This window comes from Bufo gargarizans, chromosome 3, assembly GCF_014858855.1.
Source record: "Bufo gargarizans isolate SCDJY-AF-19 chromosome 3, ASM1485885v1, whole genome shotgun sequence".
In the NCBI taxonomy this organism is placed as follows: Eukaryota; Metazoa; Chordata; class Amphibia; order Anura; family Bufonidae; genus Bufo; species Bufo gargarizans.
Window position 1 is genome coordinate 128,880,339 of NC_058082.1, and position 27,129 is coordinate 128,907,467.

General features: G+C 43.9%; 2 protein-coding genes and 1 non-coding gene across 5 annotated transcripts in view; 2 read left to right on the plus strand and 1 right to left on the minus strand.

The window, feature by feature from the left end:
• Nucleotides 1–3,863: 3,863 nt before the first annotated feature.
• WBP4 (WW domain binding protein 4) lies at nt 3,864–19,792 on the minus strand. The gene is made up of 11 exons (XM_044286127.1): nt 19,668–19,792; nt 16,975–17,002; nt 16,171–16,243; nt 15,158–15,220; nt 10,935–11,061; nt 10,339–10,500; nt 7,796–7,842; nt 7,179–7,254; nt 6,880–7,100; nt 5,987–6,183; nt 3,864–4,426 (listed from the first exon to the last, which is right to left on the minus strand). Coding segments are annotated over exons 2-11 (1,176 nt in total). The 5' UTR covers nt 16,977–17,002; nt 19,668–19,792; the 3' UTR covers nt 3,864–4,218.
• A 54-nt stretch (nt 19,793–19,846) lies between these two features.
• Nucleotides 19,847–27,129, plus strand: part of ELF1 (E74 like ETS transcription factor 1) — a 104,204-nt gene continuing 96,921 nt past the window's right edge. For 2 of the 3 annotated variants that reach the window (XM_044283809.1, XM_044283816.1), the window contains exon 1: nt 19,848–19,944. The gene's annotated coding sequence lies outside the window, so the exon portion shown is untranslated. Of the gene's footprint in view, nt 19,945–27,129 lie in introns of all 3 variants that reach the window. The other variant, XM_044283812.1, reaches the window with a different exon arrangement.
• Nucleotides 20,286–20,357, plus strand: TRNAE-UUC. Its single transcript has one exon. It is a non-coding gene; the product is annotated as a tRNA-Glu (tRNA).

Sequence of the window (27,129 nt, forward strand, 5' to 3'; positions counted from 1 at the left end):
TATTGAGAAGGAGGAAGTGAGAACATTGACAAATACTTTTATGGGAAAAGATTTAGTATAATTTGTAATTTATTCAATTTAAAGTCCTGATTATTCTGGACTTTAAAGTCAAGGAGACGGTCCCATCAGTGATTGACCGCTATCTCTGTATATAGTCATAGAGGGAAGGTTGTCAATCAATGATAGGACTGTCTCCTTGACATCAAAGCCCAGAATGAGGAATTAAAATTAAGAAAAAAAATATATATAGAAATTTAAAATGTATAAATCAGGAATTTGATGTAAAAATTAAAATTTAGAAAATGAAAAATTAGGAATAAAAAAAATGTATAAATTGGGAGTTTTACTGAATCTTTTCCCACAAAACTATATATCTATCTGCTCAGCTCCTTCTGTTCTATAACATGCTGCCTGTAGCTTACATTGCACTTTCATAGTGACAGACCCCCTTTAAAAGGTGTTGTGCAGGATTAGAAAAACATGGCTAATTTTTGGCGTAATACAGCACCACACCTATCCATGGGTAAAGTCTGCTAGGTGAAGGGGTAAGGAAAAGAATTCCAAAAAAGGAGTGTTAATCAAAGAACTATTTGGATGGAAGTCCAAAAGATCTTAGAGTAACTGCAGGGCGCCAGAGGAGGAAGGAAAGACAATCACCATGAAACAGGCTGGTAGGAGGCTGCCGGTAGTGACTATATATGTAGAGAGCACTGCTACATACGTAAATACAGTTAAAGAAAAAAGAAACCAAAAGAAAAAACAGCCACAAGAAAAGGCGCCAACCCACTATTGGTCACTGATTGATAATTGGAATGGAAATTGGGAAGAGAAATAAGCATGTGCATAAGTATAATCGTTAAATATATTCCCACCTAGAATAAATAGGATGATTCATAGGATAACATCAATATAATAAAAATGTTGTAAGAGCTGAAATTGTGAACAGATAACTCACTTCACCAGGGAGGCCTTTTGTGGGATAAGCTCAAGATACCCACAAACTCGCCTGGATCGCTTGTAGTGTCTTAGGAAGAATGGCAGTCCCACAGGTGGCACTTCTGGCAAATTCCTTTATTCATATCGCAGGTAGGCTCAACGCGTTTCGGGGGTGTTACCTCATACCCCCTTCATCAGGAGCAAATCACAATTTGTATATAAAAAATAAGAAAATTATGAAATCCATAATTTTTTCATATACAAATTGTGATTGCTCCTGGTGCAGACCCATCGTTTTTGAGGAAGAAATGTGGCGGGGAAAAAAATCCTGAATGATAGTGATTGGCGATCACTTAAACGTTTGGTGAAATTAAAGAAAAACAACAGTAGAGCTCAGGGCTATGTTTAATAGTGAAAGTAAGAGCATTTCCACACGCACAATGCGAAGGGATCTCAGGGGATTGCGACTGAATAGCTGTGTAGCCATAAGAAAACCACTAATCAATAAGGAAAACCAGAAAAAAAAAGGCTTCAATTTGCTAGGGAGCATAAAGATTGGACTCTGGAGCAATGGAAGAAGGTTATGTGGTCTGATGAGTCCAGATTTATCCTGTTCCAGAGTGATGGGTGCATCAGGGTAAGAAGAGAGACAGATGAAGTAATGCACCCATCATGGCTAGTGCCTACTGTACAAGCCTGTGGGGGCAGTGCTATGATCTGGGGTTGCTGCAGTTGGTCAGGTCTAGCTTCATATTAGGGGTGCGCTCTCCAGAGGTCCAAGGTTTCTTCCCCTACTATACTCCATCAGGTATTGATCTGTTATCTGCGGTTATGGCTAGGCTTTATATGGGTCTCATTATGCAATTGGTTTTCTATGCTATTATTTTTGTTACCCTTCTTTGGCTGTTGTAACTTCTGTGGTTCTTGCCTGCATTGTTTTACCTGGATCATTGTAACATACTCCCTCCTCTGGCTTGCTGAGGAGGTCCTTGTCTTCTCATACATGTTGCTGCTAAGCCATAAGGAGTGTTTTTTAGGGGGTATTGTTACCTTGGGCACCTACTAGTGAGTTGCTGATTTACAGCGCTAGCTGCATTGCTGCTATTCAATATCCATACAATTATTTATATGTTGTCCTTTATGAGGTCATCTATTAAAATTTATTATCATCATATATGTGTTTCTGTTTTTTGGTAATATCTGGTCTAGCTTCAGCAACAGTATGTGCTCCAAGAATGAGGTCAGCTGACTACCTGAACATACTGAATGACCAGGTTATTCCATCAATGGATTTTTTCTTCCCTGATGGCACGGGCATGTTCCAAGATGACAATGCCAGGATTCATCTGGCTCAAATTGTGAAAGGGTGGTTCAGGGAGCATGATACATCATTTTCACACATGGATTGGCCACCACAGAGTCCAGACCTTAACCCCATTGAGAATCTTTGAGATGTGCTAGAGAAGGCTTTGCGCAGCAGTCAGACTCTACCATCAGCAATGCAAGATTTTGGTGAAAAATTAATGCAACACTGGATGGAAATAAATCTTGTGACATTGCAGAATCGAAACAATGCCACAGCGAATGCATGCCGTAATCAAAGCTAAAGGCGGTCCAACAGAATATTTTTGGTGGCAACTTTTTTTTTTGGGACGGGCAGTGTATTTCTCTTCCCAATTATCGATCAGTGATCAATAGTGGGTTGGCGCCTTTTCTTGTGGCTGTTTTTTCTTTTGGTTTCTTTTTTATTTTAAGGTCTGCTATTACAGCTAGATTCCATTGAACTCAATATGGCTGAAACCCCCCCCCCACTACCTAGCAAGTGTGTGTGTGTGTGTGTGTGTGTGTGTGTGTGTGTGTGTGTGTATAATATATATATATATATATATATATATGTTCTGTTTGTTTTATATTTGTTTTATTGTCCTGATGAAGGGGGTAATTCACCCCCGAAACGCGTAGACGTATTAAACATTTTAACTACACGCTTCATCTATATGGTATCCTTGGCAGCACCCGCAGAAGAGGTTCATCCGTTTTTATCCGGCACAAGTTTTATTTCCACTCCAGCTCCCGTACGTATTTGGGCGCAGGCAGGAACCCAGGCTGCAGCCAAGCACCCGTCCGCTGGTCAGGATATACACCAGCAAGAGCCTATACAGCTGTTGTGACTATCTCACAACAACCTCTGGTAAGAGAATTTTATACGCATATACATCAATATTGTCAGCAGTACCACACATTGCTGGCTGTTATTGCTGGCACATGGGGGTGGGGGGGGGGGGCGCTGTTATTGCTGGCACATGGGGGTGGGGGGCTGTTATTGCTGGCACATGGGGGGGTTGCTCTTGTTACTGGCACATGATTGGGGGCACTATAGGGGCATCTACTGAGGCCACAAAGAAGGGGTATTTTATATGGGGGGCTCTGTACAGTACAATTTTATACTGGGACACAATATGGTGGGTACTATGGGGTCATCTACGGGGGGCACTAAGAAAGGGGTATTTTATACTTGCAAATTATGGGGGACACTGAGGGCATCTACTGGAGCATTTTATACTGTTACATTATGGGGGGCACTAGGAGGAAGGAGGGTGTGGAGCACTATGGGGGCATTATATAGGGGTATTTTATACTGGCACATTATAAGGAGAATTATTTCTACTGGGGGCATTATGGTGGGCTTTATTATTCCCCCATGGTATGACCCCCCCCCCCTAGTAGCAGCACCAGCCTCTCCCTAATTCCTCTGCCCCTTCTCCAAATCCTTATTATGAAATCTTTCTCATTAGGATAAAACACAACATCAGCTCCGCAGAGCCCCGCGGCCAGTGTTGAAGTGGCGTCCGAGATCCCCAAGGGCCAATCCAAGTAACTGTAAGTTTTCATGTGGAGTATGTTTATGTTATACACATATAGCATACACTGTGCCATACAATGTACAGTATACCGCTACACTGTGGAGTCTGTTCTATAAGCACCATTGTTTTGTGGCGGCGGACAGAAAATAATCTGGAAGTGCCCCTCCCGAGACCAGGCTCTGGACCCGCCACTGGATCGATGTTTGGTGCCAAAGGAAAGGTTTGCAGATAGGACATCAGAAGCAAATGTGGAAAGCGCAACAGCCACATCCAACTATATTTTTTTTTTGAAACTCACCATCTTTTACTTTAGAGAAAAAAAGATTAGAAAAAATAAAAAAAACACACACACACACACCTGAATACTATAAGCTTTCAAAACATTCAGTTAAAAAATGTCCCAATAAATCCAAGCCCTTTACTGATCATTTAGTCTCTGACGTATGTTTCGAGATTTCACATTTTCTAGCTTCCTTTTCTTGAACACGGAGACTCCAGCATCTGAGTCACCAAGGGAAGTGATGGTTTTTTCTTTAAACTTCACTTTTGGCTCTTGCGCCACATCAGGTACAGAGACAGTGGGGTCGTCATATTCCACATGCGGTAGCTCCAAATCCACACTCTCACTATAGGGAAAGAAATATTCTCCAGTGAAAACTAGTAAGAAATTACATTCAGGAAATCAGAAATTCATAATTTTTTTTTTTTTATACACAGGAAGTTTTAGTAAAGTCCATGAATGTGTGGTTTGGAAGAACACGTGATAATACATATCCCTTTTCTTGCATTATCTGAAGTGCTGCAGGTCTCAAAACAAGGAAATCTAATTCCCTGCGGCTACCTCCAGAGCCAATGGATAATGCGACTACAGAAAGTATATCCAAATCAGGGAATAGCGTAGCATTGTACTTAAAGGGTTGTCCAGGATAAGAAAAATCTGGCAGCTTTCTTACTAAAAGAGCACCATAGGTCCATAGGTTGTGTGGTATTGCAGCTGAGCTCCCTTGAAGTGAATGGAGCAGGAGTTGTAATACAACGCACAACCTAATCATCATCATTACTAATAGACAACTGTGGTGCTGTTTTTGGAAGAAAGCAGCCATGTTTTTCTTATCCTGGACCACCCTTTTAAATGTACGCATTGTGTGTCCTGCCTGTAGGTAAGAAAACATGTATGCCAAGTTCTGCATCTCAAATCACACTGCATGTTATCACTGGTAATTCTGAATGAGTGAAATAGGCTTGTTGGAATGCCATCCATGTTGTACTTTAAAAGTTTTTCCTGGCTATCTGCAGGCTAGGATATAAGTATCTGAGTGCTGGGGATCCAACTGCTTGAACTCACATCAATGACAACAACGGGGTCTCAGAGATCCAAGGAGGAATTGTCACGGACAGTGTACAGGAAACAAGACAAAGCAACATGCATATATGACTGAGTGGATCCAAAGCTAAGGAACCAAAAGGGAGACCCCTGCACAAGACCTGAGACTTTCCCTGGCTGCTCAGCCTATGCAAAGATCCGAAAGGTGGAAGGTTGCATATCCCCGTACCTCGACTTTATAACCCCTGAACACCCTACAATAGTGAGGGGACACGACCAACGGCTCCCTACACCAGACACGGAGGGAGTCAGGGTCACCTGGGATCCAGCAAACAGAAAATAACAGATAAATGTTCAGCACTTAACTTTGTAGCAGACTGGAAAACAAGATCAGCATGCACACACACTCCAGGAAGTAGTATAGGCCGCCCAGTAATGCATTATGGGGCAGAATTTAAAGGGATGCAATCAGTCCAACTCCATGACAGCTGAGAGAGGCTAACGAGATGAGGAACTGTACAGCACAACAAAGAGAACTCAAGGAGGAGGTTCTGAAAGGCCTCTGTCAGAGCTTCTCAGCTGTCTGGTTGTGACAGGAATGGAGACAGGGTCATGCGTATGAGCTACCGCTCCATTCAACTCAAAGACTACCGAAGGGATGACAAGTAGTGCTGGATGTCTCCAGCAGTCCCAAAGAGTTGACTGGATGAGTAGGACACATGCACAACCATCTCTCCATTCATTCCAGGACCCCATTATTGTGATCGGTGGGGGTCCCAGTGGTGGAATAGACAATAAGTCCTTATAGAGGGACACCCCCTTTAACACTACAGGACACTGTATTTTCTTCATCATTACTTACTATGGGTCTTCCTCTTCTTGAACAGTCTCCCATGATCCATATGGATTAGCCTTGGTTGGTTTGCGAGCGGCAGGCTGTGGGGTAGGGGTAGGGATAGGGATAGGGGTAGGATCTTTTTTTTCTTCCTCTGCGTCCTCTTGTTGTTTGGTTTCAGGTTCAGATACCTCATCACTGTCTGATTTGGTCTCCTTTTTAGTCTGTAACAGGCAAAATGATGATATAAAAATATGTAATCACAACAATTCCGCATAAAATTAACTTTTTGCATTAACCAGAAGTGAAATAGATGAATTCTACATAAATGATACAAAATTGTATTTTACAGTTTTTATACTGATCTATAATAGCCGTCAAATTATATTCAAGCGGTAAGGAAATAAATAAGAACATGGACGCAATGTGTGGATTGCAAAACTGGATCAACGAAAGTCTCCACAGGAAGGTAAGGTCTGCGTAGTGGAGGTACTGTCTGTAGGAAAACGGATTACAGCAGAATACCTACCTAATGACAGGTTTGTGAGGCAAGTAATGATTTTGAAATGCGCAGTGGCATTATGATAACAGTGACCCCAGGGGCCATACTGGGGGGCAAGAAAACATGCCTACCACCAACATCAGCCTTGACGTTGAACCTACTTATAGCTAAGTATAGGTGGAGATCATTGCATGCTGATGCAACACCATTAAAGTGGACCTGTCACCATGATATGCTGCCCCATTTAAAGGGCAGCATGTTAAAAGGACAGGTTTGCACCCTGAAGTCCTGTTGGCCCACTGTGTTAACTCTTTATGGATCAGTACCTTAGAGGTGCTTGATGCACTCTATGCTAGAACCTCCCTAAATTGTGAATGAGAGAAACATCATAACGAGGTTGAATTGTGTTTACCCTTACCCCGACATTGATTTTAGGTGTCTGTGCATCTGTAGGAGTCTGTGTGGCATCTTCTGATGGCTGGGACTCCTCAGAAGTAGAGTCCGTAGTTACTTCTGGGTTTGCAGCCTCTTGCTCTTTTGCTGCAGGGACGTCTGTAACATCTGAGGAATCTTTCTTACCATCACCAGGGGGAGGGGGCAGATTGCTATCAAAGTCATCTGGTTTGTCCCATCTGGATTCTGTTGAGATGAAACCTATGTAAGTGACAGCAAATATCAAATAACAGCCAGGCTGGGGTAACAACAAGGAGCCCTTACCTCCAGTCTCAGAATTGTAGTAATAGGTGTAACCCTCTTCTGAGACTCCTTCTACCCATCCAGATTTGACCTCCTTCTAATAAAATATATTGAATGGAGAAAAAAAAAAAAAAAAAAAGTCAGATGACAGTGTGTTGTACATGGCTACCTTACAGCTTGCACCACAATAGCCTATATATTACAATTTAGAAATTGCTCATTCAAGGGGTTGTCTTAAAAACATCCCCCATCCATATGCCCCTCCTCAGATGAGACAACCCCTTTAATTAAAGCTAGTCATTCCACATTCAATTGTAGAAGGTACATCCTGCCAATGTCACTTCTATTGACGCCAGATGATGGCAAAAGAGTCCAACAATTTAGATTTTACCCATCAGATCCTTTGTAGATGAGACTCCTGAATGGGGGACACTCCTCTATTCACTTACAACTTCATAATGGAGCAGTTGAAAATGATGTTTTAATCCATTATAGAGGTTGTCTCATCTCAAAGTCTGATGGCCGATAAGCAATCAAAGTCAGATCAGTGTAGGATTCGGTGTAGGTCCTGTTCCTGTCCTAGCGATATGCCACCAATGTCCAAGATGAGAAAACCCTTTTAACAATTCAGTTATTACCTTGTCATTCTTCTCCTTAAATCCCTCTGGCTCCTCCCACTGAGATTCTGAGAAAAAAATTGAGTAATGAATCACTACTTGTATCAAAAGTGAAAGTTTCTTTCATCATCTTCTTAAGGGATGAGGGAATTTCATATTTTGAAATTCCTTTTCTGCTAGTGTTGTGGTATTTACTAAATTGCGTTATGGATTCTGTTGCCACGGACCATAACTGAATGCCTTTAGAGGCATTCCGTCATAATAGAGGTCTATGGCCTGCATAACGAATTTGTCCGGTTTCCGTTATGCAGGAGAGGACTCCAGCATAACGGAAACCGGACGGATCCATTATGCAGGCCACAGACTTCTATTATGACGGAATGAATAACGGAATGCCTCTAAAGGCATTCAGTTATGGTCCGTGGTAACGGAATCCATAACGCAATTTAGTAAATACCACAACACAAACCGAAAATGAATTTCAAAAATATGATATATGAAATTTGCTCACCCCTAATCATCATCATTACTAAATACTATATACTTAAAAGGGGGGAATATTCATATTTACAGAAAAGCGGTGAGATAAGTAAAATTTCTGGGTGATATATATACAGGGAGTGCAGAATTATTAGGCAAGTTGTATTTTTGAGGATTAATTTTATTATTGAACAACAACCATGTTCTCAATGAACCCAAAAAACTCATTAATATCAAAGCTGAATATTTTTGGAAGTAGTTTTTAGTTTGGTTTGTTTTTAGTTTTAGCTATTTTAGGGGGATATCTGTGTGTGCAGGTGACTATTACTGTGCATAATTATTAGGCAAATTAACAAAAAACAAATATATACCCATTTCAATTATTTATTTTTACCAGTGAAACCAATATAACATCTCAACATTCACAAATATACATTTCTGACATTCAAAAACAAAACAAAAACAAATCAGTGACCAATATAGCCACCTTTCTTTGCAAGGACACTCAAAAGCCTGCCATCCATGGATTCTGTCAGTGTTTTGATCTGTTCACCATCAACATTGCGTGCAGCAGCAACCACAGCCTCCCAGACACTGTTCAGAGAGGTGCACTGTTTTCCCTCCTTGTAAATCTCACATTTGATGATGGACCACAGGTTCTCAATGGGGTTCAGATCAGGTGAACAAGGAGGCCATGTCATTAGATTTTCTTCTTTTATACCCTTTCTTGCCAGCCACGCTGTGGAGTACTTGGACGCGTGTGATGGAGCATTGTCCTGCATGAAAATCATGTTTTTCTTGAAGGATGCAGACTTCTTCCTGTACCACTGCTTGAAGAAGGTGTCTTCCAGAAACTGGCAGTAGGACTGGGAGTTGAGCTTGACTCCATCCTCAACCCGAAAAGGCCCCACAAGCTCATCTTTGATGATACCAGCCCAAACCAGTACTCCACCTCCACCTTGCTGGCGTCTGAATCGGACTGGAGCTCTCTGCCCTTTACCAATCCAGCCACGGGCCCATCCATCTGGCCCATCAAGACTCACTCTCATTTCATCAGTCCATAAAACCTTAGAAAAATCAGTCTTGAGATATTTCTTGGCCCAGTCTTGACGTTTCAGCTTGTGTGTCTTGTTCAGTGGTGGTCGTCTTTCAGCCTTTCTTACCTTGGCCATGTCTCTGAGTATTGCACACCTTGTGCTTTTGGGCACTCCAGTGATGTTGCAGCTCTGAAATATGGCCAAACTGGTGGCAAGTGGCATCTGCACGCTTGACTTTTCTCAGTTCATGGGCAGTTATTTTGCGCCTTGGTTTTTCCACACGCTTCTTGCGACCCTGTTGACTATTTTGAATGAAACGCTTGATTGTTCGATGATCACGCTTCAGAAGCTTTGCAATTTTAAGAGTGCTGCATCCCTCTGCAAGATATCTCACTATTTTTGACTTTTCTGAGCCTGTCAAGTCCTTCTTTTGACCCATTTTGCCAAAGGAAAGGAAGTTGCCTAATAATTATGCACACCTGATATAGGGTGTTGATGTCATTAGACCACACCCCTTCTCATTACAGAGATGCACATCACCTAATATGCTTAATTGGTAGTAGGCTTTCGAGCCTATATAGCTTGGAGTAAGACAACATGCATAAAGAGGATGATGTGGTCAAAATACTCATTTGCCTAATAATTCTGCACTCCCTGTGTGTATGTGTATATGTATATATATATATATATATATATATATATATATATATATATCTCCATATCGATTAAACAGGTAAAAAAAAATATATAATAGACCTTGCAACGGCAAGAGAGAATCTGTAAAGTTCATGAAGCGATGGAAAAATAAATAAATCAATATATATATATATATATATATATATATATATATATAACGTTACATCTGATTCTTAACTAAAATACAGTAAAGAAGTTTCATGATCCAAACCAAACTGGGTTCGGTGGCGTCTGTGGATCCCATCTAAAAGCTACCAAATAAAATGACTACAGGTGAGCGAGTCTCCTGGAAAATGTGAATTGCATAATACTCCTTTGGAAAAGTTGGTACATAAAAATACACACAAATACCTCCTGTCAATAAATTGTAGAAATATGGGTACCCTTCTGGAGAGAGTGATTTAGTCCACTGCCTTTTAGCGTGGTGTTTTTCTATGGCGTCTAATTCCATCCTCTTCTGCTCATCACGTGCCCTCCTCTCTTCAATGCTTGGACCTACCGGGGCCACAGAAGCTGAAAGGAAAGACAAAAGGATTTACAGTGGTTGTCCCAAGATCGTCTGGATAGGCGATACGTATGTGATCACCAGGGCTCCCACCGCTTGGGACCCATTGATCACAAAAATGGCGGTCCTGTATCGGTGGTTAGATTCAGGCAGATATTGAGCATGCACACATCTGCTCCATTCAAAAGCTATGAGATTGATAGAGACAGACAAGTTCCAAGCTCAGCTATCTTATAACCCAATCCTGCAGACTGACTGGAGGAGCACTGTGGGACACCTATCAGTCATTTGTCCCCTATCCTGTGAAGAGCTGAGGGACAATCCTGTGGGGACCCCTTTAAGGTCTGGTATGTTGGATGCAAGAGTGATGAGCTTCTTTTTATAACGCGATTCGAAAGGCTTCTTATTAATGCAGCCATGTGCACAAGCCCCTTCATTTTACCTGTTTGTGTTCCTTCAAGTCTCTTTAAATCTTCTTCATAAGCCTTTAGGGCAGCTTCTTCCATTGCAGCAAACTCCTTTGACTTTTTTTCATCTTCTTTGGCCTTGGCCACACTTTTTTTCTTAATCTAAGACAGAATAGACGTTTAGTACCACAGCAGATAGTCTGTAGTAGACAAAGTGCTGCTATCACTACTGAAGTCATTTAACATTGTGGGACTAAAGGGCCTATACATATTATTGCCAGCCGAACCCGCAAGACCAACGGACAATCTAATACATATAGGGAGCTCCCGACTCTCGCCCGACAGATGATGATGGGAAGAAAGACTGGACATGTGGAATTGTTCTCCAGAGAGATAAGATGCCACCAGATGTGTCTGGCAGCAGTCTTCTACACTCTCCCCGCTGAAAACCAAATGACCAGGCCAAATGTGGGGGAATCCGGATAGATAGCTCAGCTGACAGCTACTGAATATGGCACCTTTACTCTTCTACATTATTTATTTCTATTTTTTAAAAGGGAAACTCTTGCTTTGTGGTGAGACAAGGCTTTTGACTGCAAGTTGTCCACTGCGTCTAATGTGGATGGGAGCCTCCCCACTATCCCATGACCACAGATGTAAAGAAGCAGCTGTCAGGGACCTCTCCAGGAGTTGGGAGAAATAGCCAGACAAGCATTCATCTGACAGCTCTCTCATTTGTTTGGCCTGCTTTAATTGCACGACTGATGAGTTATCAAAATGATCGTGCAAGGAATATACGAGTGGAGAGCATTATAGATTTTGGAGGCCTATTGTATTGCTGGTTCTAAGGCACCTTGCTGCCAGTACAGATATTGTACAGAAGGCCTCAAAATAAGGGGAAAGTAGACCCCCTCCCCAACCACCCACCCTTCTTTGCGAAAGAGATATATTTATTAAGATTGCAGGAAATGCAATGCAGAAATTTTTTTTCTTTTGTGTTTCATGACAATTGATTAAAATTTGTGACATTTAAGCTAATAATTTAATGTCATGCAATATTGTCTGAAGCAATTTTTAATACAGAGGCCAGAGTTTGATGGACACTGTGGACAATAATATCTGGTGTCTCTTCGAATTCCATGCTTTGCACAAACTCTGCACCTCTTCTGTGGGTCGGTTTTGCTGCCGGTATGAGGTCAGGGAAATGACTTTCGCTCAGTCTACTGACAGACTCGGACCCAGAGGGATATCATCTGTTGGTTAGAGCTGTGATGTTACAATGTCCTCATGAAAACTAAGGAAAGAACCCCGATTTTCAGATTCTTCATAGACCACATAGGAACTGTATACTGCTAATGCAGCAGATACAGAGACACCAGTGCTTGGCTTTCCATAGAACTGGGTATAGTTTTAGCATTTGGTCGTTAAATTCTACTGCCCCTTGTACTTATCAGTGACACAGTTTGAGCGTGTCTTCAACTAAGAGGTCCTGGGTCTACAGAATACTCATAAATTGTGCTGAGTAAGAAAACATTTCTCTTATCTCTATATTTCACAGCCAGTCTGAGCCAGACGGAGACGCCGATTCTCCTCTCTTTAGAAAGTGACTTTGGGAAGCTCCCCTTTTTAAGAACTTGTCCCCCCAGGACCCTGTACCCCTCTCAGACAGTGGAATACTTGTACAGTAGTTGTGCCATACAGATGATGCCTTGTCTCAGTAGTGGATTCATTACATCCAAGACAATTTTCCCATTCGTATGCATATAAGATGGGCAATCACGAGGACAACTTGCTGTCTTTTCCTTCATGCCCTTTATATATAGTATAAAGTATAACGGGCACCACTTTCGCACAACTTATACATCTTGATACTGTATCTAGAACGTTTATTTGGACTGTACTGTTTAAATGACCGTCGGCCAGTGAAATGGATTAAGAACCCATCAACTGTGACATTTTTCTTGGCGGTATAAATTTCTCTAAATTTCCCATTAAGATATGAGATAAGCAGCTTCAGTTTCAAAAGTCTATCTTGCCCAGTTGGATTGTCTCTTTGACAAAGGGAGTTATCATTGAAATGTAAAAATCTTATCAAAATTTGGTAATGTGACCTGGTCATCCAAGATGTAAGGAAAGGCATACGATGTATGGGATGTGTAGACCAGTAGGATGTCAGCTCAGCTTTTTTGGCGATTTCATGTTGAACATTAGGGCAAGGATTTTTTTTCCCCCCTATTTCTGGCACATTTGTTGGCTTCCAAAATGTGGGTTTCGCGTAAGATTATTTGGAATTGTTTGTCAAATATTGTTGGGAATATAAATTAGTTTGATATACTACTCCCTCTAAAACTTCCTTGGTAATAAATAGTTTTAAAAATTCAAGTGGGGAAAATGTTTCTATTTGCACATTAATGCCATTTTGGACTCTAAATGGTGGAATGTTTGGTGTATTACCTGAGGGGGACCATACTACATTTATTGGTTCCGACTATGCACCTCAGCACTGGTAGTTCTATGCCCAGGGTCACCCCTCTGTTCACCACTGCTGCAACTAGCACTTTGTGCCACATGGCTTGTAGATGGCCTTGGCACATCACTGCTGCTACTCGCCATGCATTCCTTGTCACTGGCAACTAAACTCTGCTGCCTTCTCTGGATTTGTTGTGGTAGGCAAGTGTCACAATCAGAGCCACCAGAGCTTGCAATTAATGGGCCGCTGCCTTCAACAAGTTCATACTCAGAGATGGACTCTTCCACACTACAAAGAAAGGCATATGCCTCTTTAGCAGTGAAATGTCTGTGCGCCATTTTATCTTATACAAAAGATCAAAAATGTATTTAAATAAAGATGTGTTCAAATATATACGTAAAATTAGGTGTCTGAGCTTAAGTACGATTTTCGAAGGAAAAGAACACCTGTATGTATATGAAAACACACAAAAGATCGCTATTCTAACTAGGTCAAAGTAACCTAACCGCTCTTTTTTATGAAAGAAGAAATACATGCAGATATGCTCTCAAAAGACCACAAGGTATACTTTTAAAAAGAATGAAAATACGTATGTGTATACACATAGAAAAAAGGCATAGACGGTTATGTAATGTACGCAAAAGACTGTTTTACATGACCATATTTTAAGAAAGAAAATACCCAAGTCCGAAACAAAACACTGCTATACTATTACCAAAAGTAACACTTTTTTTATCACAAAACATAAAGACCACTAAACACTAATAATACTAAAGGATATTTAACAAAAGATGAATATTTGTGTATATTGCGCACACAAAAGACCACCTATACTAATAAAAAATAAAAGGTGTGTGAAAAAAAAAAGTGTGTGTATGTTTATTTTACACACACAGTCAGGGCAGGAAGTGGTTAATTTACTGAGAAAGCAGGAACAGTGTCCCTGCTGTGTGTCTGAGGTGACATTTTCGCCAGCACAGTCTCTTTCACACTAAGAACTAAAACAATGTTAGCAGAAAGAGCTGCTGATGACATTTTATAATCTTCTTTTATTTACACTTTTTTTATATCACTTGATCGATGTGACAGGCTGATCAGAAGCCCGGGACCCACTTAAACTAATCACTGGGGTCTTCACTGTGACCGCAGCTGTATAGAAACGGCATGGTCGATGTGCAGTGCTAGGGAGCGCCAGCAGATTGTAACGTAACCTAATGCTTCTATACATCAGGTTACAGTTAAGGGGGCTGTCTCATCTCAGACAATGGTAGCATATTGATATGATATACCCCCGTTGTCTTATAGGTGCGTGTCCCACCACTGGGACCCGCACCTATATCGGGAACGGAGCCCCGTAAAGTAGTTGCTGGAGGAATCCGGTTCGGCAACCACCAAGAGCTCTCCCCATAGAAGTGAAAGGGAGCGCACTGCGCATGACCGGCCACCACTCCCATTCACTTCTATTGTCCAAACGGGAATAACAGAGCCAGCGCTCGGCCATTTTCGGCAGCCCCAAAGAAATGAATGGAGGGCGGCTGCGCATGTGCAGTACGTCCTCCACCATTTTCGGGGCTCCGTTCTCCATATAGGTGCAGGTTCCAGTGGTGGACCCGCACCTATAAGACAATAGGGGCATATTCTAGCGATATGCCCCCATTGTCTGAAATGAGACAACCCCTTTAACAGCAGATCGCTCCCTCTAGAAACCTTTAGTACATCATAAACAAGTGACTGAAACACATCTGGATAAGTTATTTCTTGACTGTATTCCAAGATTAAGCAGTTTACCTCACTGATTTTCTTAATAACATTTTCTTTGTGGTTCTTTCCCCTCTCATGGAATTCAACACTCTACAGAACAAAAGAACGAACATGTAAGTCATTTAAAGGGTTTTTCTGGTAAATTTAGGATAGGTCATCAATATCACACCCCCTTGACCAGCTATTTTCTGTCTGCTGGCACTGATCACCACCGCACCATACCTTCAGTAGTAGTTACTGCAGCGCTGATCGAGGTCTGATATTGATGACCTATCCAGATATTAAATGGTGAGAAGAGCCCTTTAAGAAATATAAAACTTACCAGTTTCTATGTCCGTCTGAGAGGAAACAGAGTGTAAAATGCTCTGAAGACTGAATTATTTCATAATGCAAAAATGCTTATTACAGGTATTATGATAACAGAATATAAGCAAGCTAATAGCCAAGAAAGCTGGAAGCTCACCGTGTACAACGCGGGAGTAATCGTTATTAACCTTACTATATGGGGCCCTTCTCTCCCTCTATACGGGTGCCACATAGTCCTATCGGTAAAAGCAGTGGGATTCAGTAATAAATCTGATGAGGTGCTCCAAACCACAGCTCTCTGTCATCAGAGGAAATATCATAACTAGTGTTGAGCGAACTTGTGTTTTAAGTTCGGCGTCTAAAGTTCGGGTTATCGAAGAGTCGCTTTATGGATTCTAAATTCCGTTATGGTCCGTGGTAGCGGAATCCACAACGCGATTCTTCGATGACCTGAACTTTAGACGCCGAACTTAAAACACAAGTTCGCTCAACACTAATCATAAGGGCTTCATTTTAGTAAAGTCTCATAAAGCACACGGTTTTAGAGGGGGACATCCGCCCATCTTGCTGTAGTGTATTTAGAAGGTAGATTCGATTATGGTTTTCAGCATTTCAGAAATGATTAAAGGGCTTTTCTCACCATATACATTTACCAACTACACACAGGGTCACTCATGCCGAGCAATCAGGGCAAAATGGGTTTGGTGGGGGCATCCCTAACAATAAAGACATACCGGCTTATTGTCCGCAATCCAGCACTTGCAATAGGTGCAGAACTTCTTAGGCTGCGATTTCCAGTAGTCAGCCCTGCAAAGACAAGACACGGATGAACAGGGTGATGTACAATAATATATGCACACATTTCTGGGTCCGTTATATTGATTTACATACATTTTTGCACAATTTTGCTCACAAGCACCGTGGACCTATCCTTCTGATACAGCACTGCATTACATATGAGAGATCCACTCTAGTCCCTTCAGACAACTGAACCACAAAGGGTAAACGGAGATCCTGCAACATGTCCGCCTTCATGCGGAGTGTGTGCACATTCTTTATGCAGAATATGGATTTATTTCCATCTCATCCACCTTGCTGCTACTGTAAAAGTTCGATGTCCCTTGTGGTCCCTTGTGGTTTCCCCACCGCAGTCTTTTATGGCAAATGTCAGCAAGGGACACCAATCGCTTACTTTTGCGGTGAAATCCCCTCTGCAGATTTTGCTGCATTTTCCTATCAGACTTATCACAGATTTGCAGCAGATTTGACCCTACGTATTGCAAAGTGTGGTAATTGCAATGGATAAATTGATCCGGAATTTCTTACGCAGCGCGTGGATGAGGAGATTTCTCTGCATCTCCAGTTTACGCCCTTGTGGCTGTATCGGAAGTGAGACTGACCACACATCTGGTGCCACCTCCATTCCAGGAGGTGCAGCTCCCACCAATCACCTCTATGGCATACTTTGGGGAACACCCCTTATCTTTTCCATGGTAACAAGTCATCCCATGACTACCAATCCAGTGAAGATGACTTACATGCTGGTTTTCTTCAACTAACGTTCTCCTGCAAAAATAAGAATGAAAAGATGAAATACAACAGCTGAAAATGCCTCTGACCTAGTAAAGCTATGGCTGAGCTACAACAGGTGAACGGTCACAGCACAAGACAGCTACTGTCAATCTTGGAAAACAGAGACTGAATTGATAGGCATTGGTTAACCCTTTAAGGACCCTGAGATTTTCCATTTTTGCGTTTTCATTTTTCACTTAGTCCTAACTTTTTTTATTTTTCTGTTCACATAGCCTTATGAGGGCTTATTTTTTGCGGGACAGGTTGTACTTTCTAATGGCGCCATTTACGGTTGCATGCCATGTAGTAGGAAGCGGGAAAAAAATTCCAAATGGGGTAGAATTGGGAAAAAACGCAATTTAGATAAAGGCTTTTATTTTTTTACACTCTACACTATGCGGTAAAATTGACCTGTTATCTTCATTCTCCAGGTCTGTACGGTGACAACGATACCACGCTTGTATAATTTTTCTTGCCTTTTAATACTGAAAAAATAATTAAAACCTTTAAAGGAAAAAAAACTATTTTTTACAACCATATTCTGACCCCTATAACTTTTTTTGCGGGACAATCTGTTCTTTTCAGTGATACCAATTTGAAGTGTGTGCGACTTTTTGATCACTTTATAAAAACATTATTGGGTAGTTGAAGTAACAAAAAATGGCAAATTGGCAGTTTTTTTTTCCCATTACGCCATTTATATTGTTATATTTTAATTGTGTGGGAATTTTCGCACGCGGCGATGCCCATGATGTTAATTTTTTAAAATATTTATATATTTTTAAGGAAAGGGGGGTGATTTTATATATTTTTTTTTTTTCAAGTCACCTTGGGTGACAATAACTGGCAATCATTTGATTACCCATTGTCTTCATTGATGGCTATATAGCCATCATTGAAGACTTCATTTGCACTATACCAATACAATGCTGCCACCTAGTGGCCTGTATTGGTATAGTCATCTAATAGGCTCTGAAGCCTGCTTGAGGCTTCATCCTATTAAAGCAGTGTAACAGGTTATCCGATCTCAGCCGGGGAACGCTGTTACCGGAGCAGAAGTGCGCAACTTCCAGACTGCATAGATGCTGTGGTCCCATTTGACCACGGCATCTGAAAGGCAAAATGAATGCAATCAGCCTTATGGCTGATCGCATTCATGTGCGGTGGGTCTCTGCCATTTAAAATAGTAGAAACCCGGCGGCTATGGCTCCCGCTGCGGGCGCCATGTTTGGGACCGGACCTCCGTCGTACATGTACAGGCATTAAGTGTTCCAGCAAAACAGATCCGGCTTTCCAGTCTGTGCACATGTGAAAAAATTTATACTGGATCCGTTTTTCCAGAGAGACAGATCCGGTATTTCAATGCATTTGTCAGACGGATCCGCATCCGGATCCATATGACAAATGCCATTAGTTTGCGTCCGGATTGCCGGATCCGGCGGGCAGTTCTGGCGACGGAACTGCCTGCTGGAATCCTCTGCCGCAAGTGTGAAAGTATCCTTAACTTCTCTACATGATAAATGCTATTTGCTTAAGTGAGACAACCCCTTTAAGGTCCTTGTAGACGGTTAGATTATCAGGCCAGTTATTGGGGATGAGCATTTAAATAAAGACTTATTTCCAATAACCGGCCTGTGATCTCCTGATAAATGAGGGTAGGTTCACATGTGTTCAGAAATCTGGTAGCCTGATCCGGCAGAGGTAACGGGCTACCAGATTGCACTGTATTCAACCTAGTCTGATATCACTGTTCACGGATCCCCATTCACTATAATGCAGATATGGAATCCAGTCTCTTTCTGGCATAATGACAGTTTTCTGCTGGATGAAGTCCTATATGTACGACTTGTATGGGGATCTGTATGGGGATGAATGATCACAGACATGGTAGAAATCATTCATCCACATACAGAGGAAAGGGTCACTACATGTAAATGCAGCGCTCACCTCCTGCGAGAAGCAGGCAGTTATGGGAATGTTTGGTTACCTCCCTATAACTGCCTGTAATGAGGACCACAGGCTTGATCTATAGGACAGCTTCAGTTAGACTGCACCCTCTGCATGTCTCATAAGAGAGGGACTGCTTGTGTCTACAGAAAAGTGACAAGACTTAGATCATTGGCACTATGACCCCCATCATCAGCCTGCCACTCACATATCAATAGACAGCAGCAGACCAGCGCACCACAACTTAGGCTACTTTCACACTAGCAGCAGGCTCTTCACCCTGTCAGATCCCTCCTGCTGCTCCTTCCCCATTGACTATAATGGGGACGGGGTCGGAGCTCTGGCGCAGCACGGCAGTGCACGTCGAGAGGCCGACGGATTAAAAGTACTGCACGTCCAACTTTTTAGTCCAGCGGCCTCTCACCGCGCACTGCGCCGGAGCTCCAACCCCGTCCCTATTATAGTCAGTGCGGCGGCACGGCAAAATAGCGGCAGGACGGATCCGACAGGGTGAACAGCCTGTCGGATCCGTCCTGCCGCTAGTGTAAACGTACCCTTACAAGAAGTCACTACTACTACTACTCCAACCCTCTCCTGACAACATGCTCAGTGCTGTAGTTTCAAAAGGCTGCAAACTACAGACTTGCTGTGACACGTAAAGCAGTTGAGTGAGAACCCTAGGAGAAGACAGAGCTGTGTGTGCACCACTTACCCGGAGCTCAGTCACAAACACATCTCTGCAGTGCAGCAGCCGATAAGGAGGATGCTAGAATGGAGTTGTTAGAAGGAGGTCTGTGACGTCACTGGTCACGTGCTCCTTCATGGTCACATGACCACATGTGGGACGTAGTTTGTCTGAACCTCCTCCTCCTCCCTCTTTTGTGGGTGGAGAAAAAAAACTTGGCAGGAGAGCTGGGCAAACAAGTCCAGAGATACACACAGTGTCACCCGCTGCCCGGGCACGGCAGAGACGGCCGCCCGGGACCCAGGTGAGTGCGCGCCTCCGGTGCTTGCTGGTTCTAGGGGTTTGTCTACTTTTTAGTCACTTATCCTGACTTATTATCGCATGCTGTGTGGACCCGGTTAGTGTGACTGTACACGCGGTACCGCGGTAGGACTGCACAGTGTCAGTAAGCACCGGCTGGTCCTTGCATCGTTCCGCTGTGGACCCTGCAGCGGGGGTAGTGTTTGAGGGTCTTGTGACGCCGCTGTACGGTGCGGGATGGAACTGCTGTCATGCAGCTGGGCTGAACAACGGTCACGAGTGACGTCATGTGATGCGCTGTGTGTGACTGGGTAGGGCTGTGAGAGCTGCAGGCTAGCACAGCCTTCCCATATGGTCTAGCGGTTAGGATTCCTGGTTTTCACCCAGGCGGCCCGGGTTCGACTCCCGGTATGGGAATCTGCGATTTTTTATTTTTTAGTTTTGTTTTCTCATTTATTTGCAGATGTGAATCCAGCTGTTGTAATACTTGTGCCCGCTGCAGCATACCCTGTACCAGGGGGACTGTGGCAGTCAGGGGGTCTTATATGCATTGTAAAGTTTTTGTAGGTACAGTACATTTATAGAATGGCAGACACTAGTAAACCGGAGCAGCAGCCAGCGTCTGGGGACTCTTCCTTTTACCTACAGAGATACTATTTCTATGGTTTTGCAAAAATAACAAAAAAGTGCAAAATTATTAAAAAATGTGACCAAAATGTCTGCAATTCCAAGTGTCACAGCAAAAAATGCCTGCCACAACCAAACAGGGGCTTAAAAGGGCGGTTAGATATCGCTAGCCTATTCCCCTGGTAGGGCATCGCGGTCAGATCGCTGAGGAGGACCCCTTTATGTTGGCTGACCTTCTACTTCTATGTGTTAGAACTGTCACTACGTTATATTATCTTTAAAGGGATTGTCCGGGGTTTGAACAATATGGCTCCTTTCTTCCAAAAACAGCAGCCCACCGGTTACGCTGGGCACCATACACTTCAGTGGGCACAACCCATGGACAGAGGTAGCCATGCGCTTCTAAGCCCCTAAAGAAGTACACGTGCTGATTTCAGGATACAAAGCTCCCGGTGGACGTTCTGGTGGTCCTAACAGATTTCTACCACCACGTGCCTTTTGTTTTATATGGCGGATCAGCCCAGAGGGTATGGAAACATAGAGAGATAAAGCAGTTGGCGAAGGAGCGTGCATACAACAGCTATAGGATACCGCCACATGGGGCTGCTGCACTATGGTTAATTACCACACGGCCGTGCAACTCATTGCAGTATCATATTAACTAATTAAGGAATGGTTGACATCACCATTATTTTTCCGTTCTTCAGAAGAACAGAAAAAAACCTGGATCCTGTTTAAAAAAAAAAAAAAAAAATGTGGTATTCGCTTGAGCCTTTTCTGTCAGAGATCTGTTATTTCAGACGGGAGAAGGTCCTGCATGCCATACTATTTTATTCTGTGTAAAATGGACGCCAAATGTTATTTTTCCATTCTTCTGATCCGTCAATATACGGGCATCGGCTGTTTGTAAAGCACATCACGAATGTGGACTCGTTCACTTCAATGGGCCCGCAATCTGGAAGTTTTTTTTTGCGGTGCGGATGGATCACAGACCCATTCAAGTTAAATGGGTCGGCATCTGTCTGCGGCAACCACACGGACGGTGCCCATACATTGGGATCGCAATTTGCAGAACGGGCGGCATGCGTTTGCGTGCAGGAGCCCTGACCTTGTATGACATAGGAATGAATAAGGTCACAGCACATTTTCTATGAATTCAACACACCGATCACAAAAAATCTAGCAGTGTTGGATTTTTTTGAGATTTGCACTGACCGCATTCATTCCTATGGCTGTCCACATCTCGCAGCCAAAATTGCAGTGCAGCCGTACCATTATTATTCTTGCTAGAAGTTATGAATGAACTACTAGTAGTTTGCATTGAAGGTCCAGATGTGTGCTACCGGTTGGGGTGGGGTCCCCTGCACAATCTGACTCCATCCAATCAGTGCTGCCAGTTTTAGACTGGTAACACCCATCTGGATCTTCATTACAAGCTGCTTGTAATTCATTGGTAACTAGGAATGGTACAATATAAAGTCATCAGAATAGATGCCCCAGAATGATTACATGGGGAATGCATCAACAGATATGTCAGGAGAGGTGACGGGCCCTCTTTAAAGGGGTTCTCCAGGAATAAGGACATTTTAGCCAGTGTTTGCAGCCTGCCCCCCTAAACTGAAGGTTCATACTCGCCTGCTCCCCGCTGCTCTGGTCCTCTGTGCTGCCCCCTGGATGTCCATGTTCCAGTCCCCGCAGTGTTGACATTGAACACTGTCACATGTTCTGCTGCAGCCAGTGACTGGCTTCAGAGGTGATGTGCTGCTTGTGGCCAATGGCTGCAGCGGAGCTAGTGACCATGCCCATTCTACTCTGGATGTTGACACTGTGGGGACTGGAACATGTAGACACAGGCGGCAGCGGGGAGCAGGTAAGCATGAATCTTCAGCTTAGGGAGTCAGGCTGCGAGCATTTGCTAAAGGCAACATTCACAGTACCGCATGAAATCCGGCAGGCTGTTTTGGCAGAAGAATGGTCCGCTGGAGTTCACCGTATCTGGCATATTGACTATGATCCCCCATCCCCTGACAGCTGGCATTCATGTCGGAACAGGCTGATGGGTTTCTTAACACTAATGTATAACTAGCGTAAAATGTCCTTATTCCTGGAGAACCCATGTAAGCGTTCAGCGACTGAAAATCCGTTCCATTCATCTGTTGCATGCAATGGTTTTTGTCCGGCCAGATCCCATTATGGGGTATGGGGTCCAGTGGTGGACAGCAATATCTGGCAGTGGGTGAAGTCTGGCGGGCTGTGCTGCACATGTGAACACAGCCTTACAAAGAATCAGCTGACCACAGCGGGTGTTTAGCTGCTAGCTCACTGGAATGGGTCCGAAATCTGCCAGGTTTGGTGAGGCATGGAAGCGGTACGGGCTGCTTCCGTGTGTTTTCTGTCTGTGCCTCCGCACTGCAAAAAAAAGTTGTGCATGCACAAATTTTTTGTCTTGCGGATGGTAGACCCCATTGAAGTAAATGGGTCCTGCGTCCGCAAACGGTAGCCCAACAGTCGGTGCCCGTGCATTGCGGACCAAAATCCTTTTATTGAATAGAGTTCCAGAACTTCAGTAAAGACTGACGCAAGCAATGACATGTCAGTGGCTGCTTTTAGTTGTTAAGGGGATCTGTTCTCGTGTAGGAAGCCGACATGAGGTTATTCAGGTTTACGATGCTTTTTAAACTGACCGCAGCCGCTAAACGTGTAATTCACTGTGCGCTTGTGAGAGCCTTGGCTCTAGCTCACAGCGGCTCTATCGTCTGTCATGGTTAGGCTACTTTCACACTGGCGTTTTGGTTTCCATTTGTGAGATCCGTTCAGGGCTCTCACAAGCGGTCCAAAACGGATCAGTTTTGCCCTAATGCATTCTGAATGGATAAGGATCCGCTCAGAATGCATCAGTTTGCCTCTGTTCCGTCTCCATTCCGCTCTGGAGGCGGACACCAAAACGCTGCCTGCAGCGTTTTGGTGTCTGCCTGACGACACGGTGGCAAACGGATACGTCCTGACACACAACGTAAGTCAATGGGGACGGATCCGTTTTCTATGACACAATCTGGCTTAATAGTAAACGGATCCACCCCCCACTGACTTTCAATGGTGTTCAAGACGGATCAGTTTTGGGAATGTTAAAGATAATACAAACGGATCAGTTTTGAACGGATGCATGCGGTTGTATTATCGGTGCGGATCCATGACGGATCCGCACCAAACGCGAGTGTGAAAGTAGCCTTAGCGGTGTATCAGGAGATGGTTGAATGTAGCAGTGTCCATGATGATTACAACGTGCCGTCCTCCATCATGCGGTCCTTGCTCAGACCTGTTTTCCTGTTCCCGCTGATGTTTCACATGACATGTTTGTTTGGCTTCTTTCCTCCCAGTCTGGGATTTCCCTGGAAAATAAGTGCAGCGTTCCAGGCGTTGCTGGGAATAGCGGTCATGTGACGGCTGTGGGAGAGGTCCCTGTGTGGGCTGCCTTCTGCCAGTAAAAAGACAAGGCAGCCATGCCTGCCTCAGCTGTGAGCACTACTACCCTCAGCAGAGCAGCCGGAAGATGATGCCATGCAGGAGAATCTGTCACTCCGTCTGTTGTATGTACTTTTTATGGAAAACTTCTTAGTTCTCCCCGACCGCATATAACTGGGCTAGACCATTCAGAGACCAGGTGAAGATCCAGTTCACACAATGTGGCCAAAAAGGTTAGCCCAGGCAATGAAGAGGGTTATCATTATTATTATTTATTATTGTAGCGCCAATTATCCATGGCGCTGTACATATGATGAGTACAGACGATTGCACAAGACGTGTTACAGACTGGTACAGGAGAGCAGGTCCTGCCCGCCAGGGCTTACAATCTACTAGGTGGAGACATTTCTGGTCTGACCTTAAATAGCCCAGAATAAGGGCCAATTCACACGACTGTATTTTTCTGTCCGGATCAGTTCCGCATTTTTGCAGGTCGGATGCAGAACCATTCATTTCAATGGGGCTGCATCCGCACTTCCGTTCCACCACCCCACAAAAAATATAGAACATGTCCTATCCTTGTCCGTTTTTATGACAAGAATAGGCATTTCTATCATATGGAAGAATGCTCCGAACCGCAAATTGCTGGTGTCCATGTTTTGTGGATCCGGTTGTGTGAATGATCTCTAATGCTGAGAAGTAGTATTAGTTCCATATGTGGGCTGACGTGTCTGCAGCGTTAAACTATTAGAGATTGGCCCAAGATCTGCTCAGTGGGGGTCATTTATCAAAGACTGGCTTTTTACACTGGTCTTTCATAGCCCCTGCTCTGTTGAAGGAAACGTCTAATTTAGGGAGCATTCACACGAATGTGGTTTGGTTCTGCATCTGAGTCACATTTCCTGCGGCTCAGATGTGGACCCATTCACTTCAGTAAGGCCCAAAAGATGCAGACAGCCCTCGGTGTGCTGTCCGCATCTGTTGCTCTGTTCCGTGGATAGATTATAGATCATGTCCTATTCTTGAGGACCGCAAAATATGGCACGTTCGTGTGCAAAAGCCCTTATGATTAGGCATAGGCCTCGTCATAAGAGAGGTGCACTTCGGGCAGTCTGTGTACCTGGAGTGGAAAGTACCCCAGTCCCCGGCTGGAGTCATTTTCACTCTTTTGCCCGGCCCCCACCGCTCCCTCGCGTCAGCGTTAAACCACCCATGCCAAAATATTGCTGCACAGGAGTTTAGTTGCAAAAAAGGGGCTTGCGACTTTTCTTAGGCCAAGAACTGGCACAGAAATGCCAGCAAATGCCCCCCAGTAGGTTGCGGACCTGTTTATAAGAGTACGGCCACATGTTCAGTTTTTTCAATGCAGTTTTTGAAGCTAAAACCAGGAGTGGATTAAAAAAGTGAAGAAGTTGTATCTGCCCTTGAAAAGGTTTTCCAAGACTCTAAAACTGATGACCTATCCTCAGGATAGCTCATCAGTATCTGATCGGTGGGGATCTGACACAAGAGACCCCCGCAGATCAGCTGTTTGAGAGGGCACCAGCCGCAACAGTCTTGCAGCTCACCAAGCACAGCACCTTGTGTAGCGGCTGTGCTTGGTATGGCGCTCATTGGGGCTGAGCTGCTCCTAGGCCATGTGACTGATGAACGCTGCCTTCTTAAACAGCTGATCGGTGGGGTTCCCAGGTGTAGGATTCCCTCTAATCAAAAAGCCTGAGCAGGTGGCGGCACCCTAAGGCTAGGGGTACACGGTGATGTGTTGCGTGACACCATGGGAACAACTACACTATGACCTATGTCTCCCCAATGTTGTTCAAATTTTTTTGTAATGATAGTCAATGGTGTCACACTGCCATTATAAAAGATGTCGTACAACTTTTCGGCAACACGTAGCCGTAGCCTAAGGGCCAAGTCACACGTCCGTAGTGCATTGTGGATCCACAAGTTGCAGATTCGCAATACACCCGGCTGGCACCCCCATAGAAATGCCTAATTCAAGAATAGGACATGTTCTATTTTTTTCCGGAGCCACGGACCGGAAGATCGACGGCTCACTCCGGAAATGCGGATGCGGACAGCACACTGTGTGCTGTCCGCATCCGTTCCTGCCCCATAGAGAATGAATGAGAATGCGGACCCATTATTACAGACGTGTGAATGGACCCTAAATGTGCTGCCACATGGTGCAGCCGTGCTGCGGATGGGATGAGGCAGCCTTGCAGCTGAATACTTTGCGGTCATGCAAGCCGCAGCAGGGTCATATTAACTAATTAGAACCAAATGGGTTATTATTTATTATGTTAATGGCCACATGGTAACCTGTAAGGCTAGGTCTACGCGACGACATTTGTCATGTGACATTTTGTCGCACCAATGTCGCGCGACAATTGTTATAATGGTAGTCTATCGTGTCACACTGCGACATTCAAGATGGATTTTTCTGCGACTGTTGCGTCGCAGCATGTCGCAGTGCGACACCATAGACTACCATTATAAAAATTGTTGCGTGACATTAATGTCGTGCGACACATGTTGCAGTGTAGTTGTGCCCTATGTGTCGCGCGACTTATTGTCGTCGTGTAGACCTAGCCTAAAGGTAGGTTCACACAAGCAATAGGCCTTGTTCACATCCCGGTTTGATCCAGTAGGCTCTTCCGGCACAGACCTGCCTGCTGCATCTTCTACTTCAATGGATCCCATTGACTGCATTGCGGCCCAGGAGTGATATGGCAGATAAAAAGACAGTTTTTTATGTCCAGCATTTGCGCCAGATCTCCTAAAAAGAGATGTGAAAGTGGCCTTATGTCAGTATAAGGTGTCATGCCCACGAACATAATGGCCCCGTGCCCGTGCTGCGGACCACAAATTGGGTTCCGATCCGTGCTTCCGCACAGCATCTCCGGATTTGCGGACCTATTCAAGTGATGTGGAATGCACATGGCTGGTGACCCGTGTATTGCAGAACCACCGTATGCGGTCTGCAGCACGGGCACGGAGCCCTTTACGTTCGTTTAATTCCGTAGATGCAAGGTTGAACAGAGCCACACAGCATTATAAATCTCTATAAGGCCTCTTTCACACTACCTTTTTTTTTTTT

Coding starts and splice junctions, on each gene's coding strand:
- WBP4 (XM_044286127.1), bottom strand. Junction 11,062..15,157: donor TTATTAAGAAAATCAGTGAG/GTAAACTGCTTA, acceptor ATTCTGTCTTAG/ATTAAGAAAAAAAGTGTGGC. Junction 10,501..10,934: donor ACTTGAAGGAACACAAACAG/GTAAAATGAAGG, acceptor CTTTCCTTTCAG/CTTCTGTGGCCCCGGTAGGT.